This window comes from Leucoraja erinacea, unplaced genomic scaffold (genome assembly GCF_028641065.1).
Source record: "Leucoraja erinacea ecotype New England unplaced genomic scaffold, Leri_hhj_1 Leri_1194S, whole genome shotgun sequence".
NCBI classification, from domain to species: Eukaryota; Metazoa; Chordata; class Chondrichthyes; order Rajiformes; family Rajidae; genus Leucoraja; species Leucoraja erinaceus.
In genome coordinates, this window is record NW_026575445.1 from 1,620 (window position 1) to 10,881 (window position 9,262).

Below are 9,262 nucleotides of genomic sequence, written 5' to 3' on the forward strand. Positions count from 1 at the left end.
CTCTGACTCCTGTGCTAATCAAGAATCTATCCATCTCTGCCTTAAAAATATCCACTGACTTGAGTTCCACAGCTTTTTGTGGCAAAGAATTCCACAGATTCTCCACCTTCTGAATAAATACATTTCTCCTCATCTCCTTCCTCAAAGAACGTCGTTTAATTCTGAGGCTATGACTTCTGGTCCTAGACTCTCCCACAGGTGGAAACATCCTCTCTAGATCCACATTATACAGGCCATTAAGTGAAGGCCCAGTGCTCATCGTAGGTTAGCCTACTCATTCCTGGGATCATTCTTGTTATCCTCCTCAGGCCCTTCTCCAGAGCCAGCACATTCTTCCTCAGATATGGTGTCCACAATTACTCACAATATTCCAAATGCGGCCTTACCCAGCACCCGATAGAGTCTCAGCATTACATCCCTGTTTTTGTATACAAGCCCTCTTGAGTTTGCTTTCTTTTTAACCACTTGCAGATTAACTTTTGGGACTAAATTTAACTAGATTTTGTTAAATCCATTTTAAATCATCTGTACAAGTAACTGGGTGTTTTCGTCCAAGACGAAATCCCTGTCTGAGGTCAATGCTAGTTTGTCTGACGCGACTCATTCATACAATGCTTCAATGTGGTGGAGAGTTAATAACAATGAAGTTCGTAACTCCAGCAGGGGGCAGACCTGAGTTAACTAAAGTCAGTCGTCACTGACAGGACAAGCAGGATCAGTGACATATTTCCTTCTCTGATGGAACCCTGTGTGTTTTATGACAATCCTGGTCATCTAATACCTACCAGTTTTCAATACCTCTGATTTAATTTAGTCAAGTTTACTTTGCTGGCTACCTGGTAGAATTCAAACTCGTATCATGGCGTGTTTCTGCGGTGTGGATGGGATTAAGATACATTCTATCATCTAGCAGTCTGTGTCTTGGTTGTATTGTGCTCCTGTGTTGGATGTGTTCAGGGTTCTAACATCTCCAGCTGACCACTTGACTGTGAAGCTTCCCAACAGGTGAGATTGATGCTGGTATAAAACTTTAGTTCCCCTTCAGTTCATCATTACGGTCAATCTTTGCATCTATTTACAACTTAAATATGTCACCCACATAAGAAGTGAGGAATCCATATGTTTTACCTTGGTGATTGGCAACAAAGATATCTCTCATCACTGCGTTCAACCAGAAGGGGTGATCGAATCTTTCATCCAATATGGCGCCATCTCTCAGTGACAATGTCCGGGACTCATCACTAATTCTGCAAATATTAAATAACCGGTTAGAATATGCACATCGACATGTTTATGTGACTTTACAGATCCGTGCAGAGTTTAACTGAAGAGCATGTCCTACCTGCTCTTGCGACCAGCTTCCTCCTGAAATAAATAAAGCAGAAATTGAGACGCCCATCAAAATAAGGGAAGGGATCCCACACCAGTGGTCCACATGAGTGGCAAGGGTGGGGGATAAATTAGTGAGATGTGAGCAATGTATGTAGACTGTATTAAATAATTGGTATAGCCTCTGAAAATGTCGGTTCATGTATTGTATACATTTATTACCTGATTAAAGTATTTTGAAATTTTTTAAAAAGGAAGGTCGGGACGTGTTGTGAATTTTCTGTTGAATAATGTCATATGGTCATAAGTGATAGGAGCCGAATTAGACCATTCAGCCCATCAAGACTACTCCACTATTCCATCATGGCTGACCTATCTCTCCCTCCTAACCCCATTCTCCTGCCTTCTCCACATAACCTCTGACCCGTACTAATCAAGAATCTATATATATCTGCCTTAAAAATATCCACTGACTTGACCTCCAGAGCCATCTGTGGCAAAGAATTCCAGAGTCACCATCCTCTGACTAAAATTCCTCCTTATTTCCTTCCTAAAGAAATGTCCTTTAATTCTGAGGCTATGACCTCTAGTCCTAGACTCTCCCACTAGTGGAAACATCCTCTCCACATCCACTCTTGTCCAAGCCTTTCACTCTTCCTCCTTATTTCCTTCCTAAACTCCAGCGAGTACAGGCCCAGTGTCGAAAAAAACTTATAATTCTAAAACTGTTAGATTGGTATGAATTTAAGATTCTATTAGTCCTAGACACCAGTCTGAAGACCCAAAACACAAATGGAAAAATCCTCTCCACAAATCCAGAACTCTGATCCAAGCCTTCACTCTTCAGTCAGTTTCAATCACGTATGCGGATGAGGGAACCACAAAGGGTGTGAGGCACTGGTCATTTTTCTAAACTCCAGCGAGTACAGGCCCAGTGTCAAAAAAAACACTTATGATATGTTAACCAACATGTTGGTTGGAGGAATTTAACAATTAACTGTGAAGATTAAAACAAAAATGTAAAATGCAAAGTGAGCAAATGGTTGGAGGATCAGAATGTGGAATTTGGTGAGGGAACCACAAAGGGTGAGGGCACTGGTCGGGTAACAGGTTGTAGATTTTGTTTGTGGATGGACAGAAAAATATCAATCAGCAGAACAAAACAGAGAAAGAGTCACGACAAACAAGAGAATCCCCAGAGATACAACAAGTATATTAATAGCTAAAGAATAACTCGGGAGAAATGATTCCCTCTGGGGTCAAAGGGACAACTAGAGAGAGAATAAGTGTGGAGAAAAGAACTGCTGGTTTAAATCAAAGGTAGACACAAAATGCTGGAGTAACTCAGCGGGTTAGGCAGCATCTCTGGAGAGAAGGAAGGAGTAAGCGCTGCTCTTTCTTAGTGAGAATCTGGTGCAGTTCAGCAAACTGGGTTGTGATCTGTGACTGAAAGTTGTTGTGTGACTGATCCTGTCAGATGAAATGTGAAGATCAATATATTATGTCATTCTCCTGCATATCTTCATGAAACGGAAGGTCGCATAGGCAACCCAATCTCAAGACATGGAGTGTAGACAAAGGCCCTTCGGCCCACAATGCCCATGCTTGCCACTGTGCCTACCTACACTGCTCCCATTTGCTTGCATTTAATCCGTAGCTTTCATTATCCTGGCAATTCAAGGGCTGACTGAAAGCTACTGGAATGTTGTGAAAGTAATCTGCATTACCCTCCGTTCTATTCCCATAATCCAATTCCTTGTTCCATATTCCATTTCATGTGCCCGTTAATTCCCACTTATTCGCCCTCCATGTCTACACTACTCCCAATATCATGTGCTCTCATTTTGCCCACTAATCTCCTAGGCTGAAAGTGCAGGTACACTACAATTCCAGAAGATTAGTCAAGCATGATTTCCCATGCGTAATTCCACAACTGATGTCAGGCTAACTGGTCTATAATTCCCTGTTTTCTCTGTCCCTCCTTTCTTAAAAAGTGGGATAACATGAGCTACCCTCCTATCCACAGCAACTGATCCTGAAACTATAGAACATTGGAAAATTATCACCAACGCACCCACAATTTCTAGAGCTACTTCCTTATGTACCCTGGGATGCAGACCCTCAGGCACTGGGGAGAAGGCAGGAGAATGGAGTTGAAAATGTGAACAAGATTAGCCATGATTGAATGGCAGAGTAGACTTAATGGGCCGAATGTTCTAATTCATCTAGTATGAATTATGAGATAGCAGAGCGTGTTTGTATGAGGGATGTTGGAAAAATATAGGAATTGATAAAAGTTGCATTTTCGCAAATATATCGTTGCCAATGTTGTGACTGCAGTTTCATTGAACAAGATTGAAACATAACCCCTGACCTTCAGAAATAACACGATGTCTGTTTGATCCATTCGCCCCTGCAGATTTGAGAGTTCCTCCTCAATAGAGTTTAAATTCTCTTGAATGTCTTGAAGATTTTTCTCCATTTGACTTAGAATCTTCTCCTCATCCTCCTTGATCTCTCCGAGAATGCGCTGCTCTTTCTTCACGAGAATCTGGTGCAGTTCAACAAACTGAGATGTGACGTGAGACTTGAGGCTTTGTGACTGCTCCTGTCAAATGAAAGGTGAAGATTGATCGAATATATTTCTGTATTCTATTTGGTTGTTAAGTAGAAGGTGATCATTTGGCACGTTGATATCTATGCTGTTCCTTAGAATAATCCCATTAATCTCATTTCCTCGCATTTCCCTGAAACACAATGGCCCTCACGTCCACATTAACTCCCACCGACTCACAGATCACCCGCCTTCAGCAGCTTCATTACAGCAACCAATTAAACCAACATGTCTGGGAGATGTGGGCGGAAACCGCCCTGGTCACGGGGAGAACATAGAAACATAGACAATAGGTGCAGGAGTAGGCCATTCAGCCCTTCGAGCCAGCACCGCCATTCAATATGATAATGACTGATCATCCAGAATCAGTATCCCGTTCCTGCTTTCTCCCCATATCCTGTGATCAGGCATGAGACAGGAAGAAACTGAAAAAAGAGGAAGAGAGATGGGGGTCCAGGGGGCAGCGCTCCTGGTGGCGGTAAAACAAGGCAGCGCCTCCCCTCCCCCCATGCAGAGAATTTTAAATAATTATCAGAATCAGAATCACACTTTATCCGCCAAGTATGTTTTGCAACATATGAAGAATTTCATTGGCCAGGTCAGTCATACAATTAAAAGCAACAGGTCACTCAAAAACACATTTTAACATCAACATCCACCACAGTGACTCCTACACATTCCTCACTGTGATGGAAGGCGAAATAAAGTTCAAGTCCCTTCCCTTAGTTCTTCCTCGATCGTGGGCCTCGAGCCCCCGTTGACGGGACGATCTTGACTCCCGTAGCCGGCGGCGTTTGAGCCTCCGCGTCGAGGCGATCAGCTCCCCATTTCAATTGAAATGACACAATTTCCTTGCTTGTTTACCCTTAAATTATACTGTAAGAGGGATGGGGGATGGGGGAGTTGTGTGAGAGAGGGAGGGGGGGATGGGGTTATGCCTGGGGGGGAGGGGGAGGGGGGGACAGACTCCAGGGGAGGGGGGACAGGGGGGGGGGGGGGGGGGGGGGGGACAGTGTGGTTGTATCTCCAAACTAAACAGTATGGTGGGGGGGGGGGGGGGGGAGGAGAGTTCTTGATGTGTGGGAGGGGGGTGGGGTTCATATCTAGGGGTGTTGGGGGGGGGGGGGGTGGTGGGTGTGTGGTGGTGTTTAGGGGGGGGGGGGGGGGTGTGGTGGGGTGGGGGGGGGGGTGTGGTGGGGTGGTGTGTGTGGTGTGTGTGGGGGGGGGGGGGGGGGGGTTTAGGGTTCCAAAGTTTAATAAATGGGAGGGGGGGGGTTTTAGAGGGGGGGGGGGGGGGACATGGAAAAATTCACGTAAATACCAGAAGTCAGGGTGGAACCAGAATTCACCGGAGAATTCAGGAGCAGCGAAACAGGGGAACAGCTGCAACTAACTACGCTAACTAACTACAAAACTACACAACACGATCAGAAATGCCACACAGCAAGGTCTCACCCGGACTTGGGAAATCTTCTGCTTCTGTTGCTCTTCCATTTCCTGGATGGCTGATTTATTTGTTGTCAGTGATTGTATGGATGATTTAACCTGATCCTGGGAATCAGAGAGAAAGGGGGTTAGACTATAAACATCCAACAAAACATTCAAACAAGTGATCGTAGTCGGTTTGCTTTTACCTTGTAGGTTTCAACAGCTTCTTTAATCGGTATGAAGCTGTGAGACTTGTGTTCCCGCGCATCTCGACAAATCACACAGATCAGTTTCTTGTCCGTTTCACAAAACAGCTTCAGTTCTTCCTGATGTTCCTCGCAGTGATGTTTACTTTCCTTCTCTTCCGTATTCAGGCTCAGTGTTCGAGCTTTCTCAGACAGTCTCGCCAAGGCCCGATTAACTTTGAGGGTGCGGTCTGTAAACTGCTCTCTACATTCCGGGCAGGAGTTTCTCTCCTCCCTGTCCCAACTCTGTGTGATACAGGAGCGGCAGAAGTTGTGCCCACACTCCAGTGACACCGGGTCGGTGAAGAAATCCAGGCAGATGGGACAAAGTGTCTCCTCTGTTAAACTCTCGACCTGGCGTTTAGAAGCCATTTTAACTCCTGCCACTTCCTGGTTTGAAACTGCTTTCACTGATTGGGAGCTGCTGATCCCTTGTGATCCCTCTGTACCGCGAGTGTCCACCGCGTACGCTGCCGTCTCCAGCACATTTGCTGTAGGTTTTCAGGGTGAACGTGTTCTAGGGTGATCGTGTCCTGGCCTCAAATACCCATGGAGGGGTTAGTGAGATGTTAAACAGACCGGTATATAAATGTAAACGCAGGGAATGTTATGGGACAGTTTAGAGCAGGATAGAAAATGTCATGGTCTAAAAGGAAACGAACTGGGGTGTAAAACGATGGTTAAATATAAACTTAGAGTGAAGTCGAGTCGGATTTATTGTCATCTGTACAAGTACTGCGATGAACAGCTGCGATGAACAACTCATCACCGTTTCAGCTGCATCACACACACAAATACTCAGTGCTACACAAAATATTAATTAAACACAAATTACAACCACATTACACATACATTCTGCAAGTTAGTAAAAACAAAATTAAAAACTGCTCCAAAGACAAGGCATTAATGCAAAACACAATTAAAAATAAACACATCCATGGCAGTGCAGGCGGTAGTGCAACTCGTGTGCGTTGGAAATGCCGTACATGATGCGAACAGTCAGGATACATTCTACAGCGCTGATGTGGAGGTTTCTTCGAGTATCAGGTTATATCCCGGAATATCCACAATACGACGACACAATCCGTATGGAACAAAGAACAGTCCGCATAGGAGCAGCCCTTCGGCCCACAGTGTCTGTGCCGAATATGATGCCAAGACCAACTCTTACCTGCTTGAACATAATCTATATCCTTCAATTACCTGCATACACGTGCCTGTCCAAAAATCTCTTCACCGCCTGTCTCGTATCAGCCTCCACCACCATCCCTGGCAACGCGTTCCAGAAACTCACCATCATTGGGGTAGAAAACCTGCCTCACACATCTCCTTTAAACTTTGCCCCTCTCATCCTATAGCTGTGCTCTCTACTATTAAATATTTCCCTCTCGGTAAAAGGTTCTGATTGTGTAACCTGCCCACCCCTCTCATAATTCGATAGACTTCCATCAAGTCTCCCCTCAACCTCCGGCGATCCGGAGAAAACTTTCCATAGTCGGTCTGACCTCTCCATTCTCTCAATGAAATCATAATTCTGGTAAACCTCCTCTGCATCGTTGCCAAGTACTTCATATCCACTTTCACATCCAGTGACTCTATCACCATCGACATTCCGGGTGCTCCGAAATAGGTGCGGGTGATGAGGAGGGGAGGGGGGAATGTGAGAGTAGGTGCAGGGTCAGAGTGAGAGGATAAGGAACAGGGAAATTAGGGCGGCGGTGGGCAGAATTGGTATTCAATGAGAGACGGCTGCGAGTTGAGACACACGGGACTGCAGATGCAAACTGCTGGACGAACGTAGCGGGTCAGGGGCTATCTGTGGCAACATCAGGTGCGGTGGCGAGGCAGAGATTACGTTACTGAACGAGGAATCCAGAGTCACATCCAGAGACGCAAATTCAAGTGTCTCCACTGCACCTTAAATGAATGATTGAAATTAAATCCTTCTATCATGCAAATGTCTTTATTAATAGTTAATAAATGGTGGTAGTTGCAGCTTTTAAAAAGAACAGCGGTATAATTGCTGCCTTACGGCGCTTATAGCGCTAGAGAGCCGGGTGCTGTCTGTACGGAGTTTGTCCGTTCTCCCCGTGACCGCGTGGAGTTTCTCCCAGATCTTCGGTTTCCTGCCACACTCCAAAGACGCGCAAGTTTGTGGGTTACTTGGCTTTGGTATAAATGTAAATTGTCCCTAGTGTGTGTAAGATAGTGTTAGTGTGCGGGGATCGCTGGTCGGCGCGGACCCGGTGGGCTGAAGGGCCTGTTTCCGCGCTGTATCTCTAAACTAAACTGCACTAAATACAGTTAATCATCTCAAATTCTTTTTTAAAAACTAGTTTGAGGATCGATGACCATAACACTCCTAAATTGTTGTTTAAGATACAGTTCCACATGGCTGAAGTTCAAATGTCCTTTGAAATGGCCGAGAAAACCATTCAGAGGCCAATGAGGGGTGCGTAATAAATACTGGTCCTGCCCCGACCCCCAAACCCATCACACCGGTAATGCGCATCTATTTAAATTAATCCCTTAATGAGGAAAAATCCTTAATAAGGAATTAATTTAAACAGATTAAGGAATTACAGAAGCAGTTTACCCGCTCCAGTGATCTGGGTTCCATTAACTATTCATCTTAAATAGATTAAGGATATTTAATAATTAATTGTTTAAGAAGGAACTGCAGATGCTGGAAAATCGAAGGTACACAAAAAAGCTGCAGAAACTCAGCGGGTGCAGCAGCATCTATGGAGTGAAGGAAATAGGCAACGTTTCGGGCCGAAACTGTCTGAAGAAGGGTTTCGGCCCGAAACGTTGCCTATTTCCTTCACTCCATAGATGCTGCTGCACCCGCTGAGTTTCTCCAGCTTTTTTGTGTACCTTTAATAATTAATTAATAGGGTTATTAATACGGTACCGGTTTCCAGCAGCAGGTGACGACCCTGCGCCGTGAAACTGCACAATTCTTCAGACAGCTCGACATCACTCTGGTGATGGGAACCAGCACCACAATGAACGGAATTTCATCACATGCCTCAGTTGGAATGGCGGAGGCCCTAATGCGTCAAGAAAAACAAAGTTCTAGTCCAAAGGTAGACACAAAATGCTGGAGTAACTCAGCGGGACAGGCAGCATCTCCGGAGAGAGGGAATGGATGATGTTTCTGGTCGAGACCCTTCTTCAGAGACCTCGACCCGAAATGTCACCCATTCCCACTCTCCAGAATTGCTGCCTGTCCCTCTGAGTTACTCCAGCATTTTGTGTCTATCTTCGGTTTAAACAGCATCTGCAGTTCCTTCCTAAAAAGTGCTATTCCAATTAGGTGACACGGCGGCGTAGCGGTAGAGTTCCCGCCTCACAGCGCCAGACAGGCGGGTGCGATGCTGACTGCGGCTGCTGTCTGTACGGAGTTGATACATTCTCAATGTGGCCGCGTGGGTTTTCTCCGGGAGCTTCGGTTTCCGCCTACATTCTAAAGTCGTAGAGGTTTGTAGGTTATTTTCCCTCTATAATGTCCCTCGTGTGTAGCTCTGTACTGTCCTCACTTCAGGGGGTGCGCTCTTCAATTGCTGTCTGTAGGCAGGAAGAAGCAGCACCGCGGTATGGTCGGATGCAGATGTTCGAGGTGGGTTGAGACAGGACGGTCAAG

General features: G+C 45.4%; 1 protein-coding gene across 1 annotated transcript; it reads right to left on the minus strand.

Moving 5' to 3' along the window:
• Positions 1–256: 256 nt before the first annotated feature.
• On the minus strand, positions 257–6,913 carry LOC129715472 (nuclear factor 7, brain-like). Its single transcript, XM_055665355.1, has 6 exons — positions 6,820–6,913; positions 5,578–6,107; positions 5,399–5,494; positions 3,704–3,937; positions 1,343–1,365; positions 257–1,247 (listed from the first exon to the last, which is right to left on the minus strand). The coding sequence occupies exons 1-6, from the start codon at positions 6,911–6,913 to the stop codon at positions 1,076–1,078; spliced, it is 1,149 nt and encodes a 382-aa protein (XP_055521330.1). The 3' UTR covers positions 257–1,075.
• Positions 6,914–9,262: the final 2,349 nt, after the last annotated feature.

Coding starts and splice junctions, on each gene's coding strand:
- LOC129715472 (XM_055665355.1), bottom strand. CDS start 6,913: ATGGTGAGTTTCTGGAACGCGTTGCCAGGGATGGTGGTGGAGGCTGAT. Junction 6,108..6,819: donor GGACAGGCACGTGTATGCAG/GTAATTGAAGGA, acceptor GAAAACCTACAG/CAAATGTGCTGGAGACGGCA. Junction 5,495..5,577: donor AAGCTGTTGAAACCTACAAG/GTAAAAGCAAAC, acceptor TCTGATTCCCAG/GATCAGGTTAAATCATCCAT.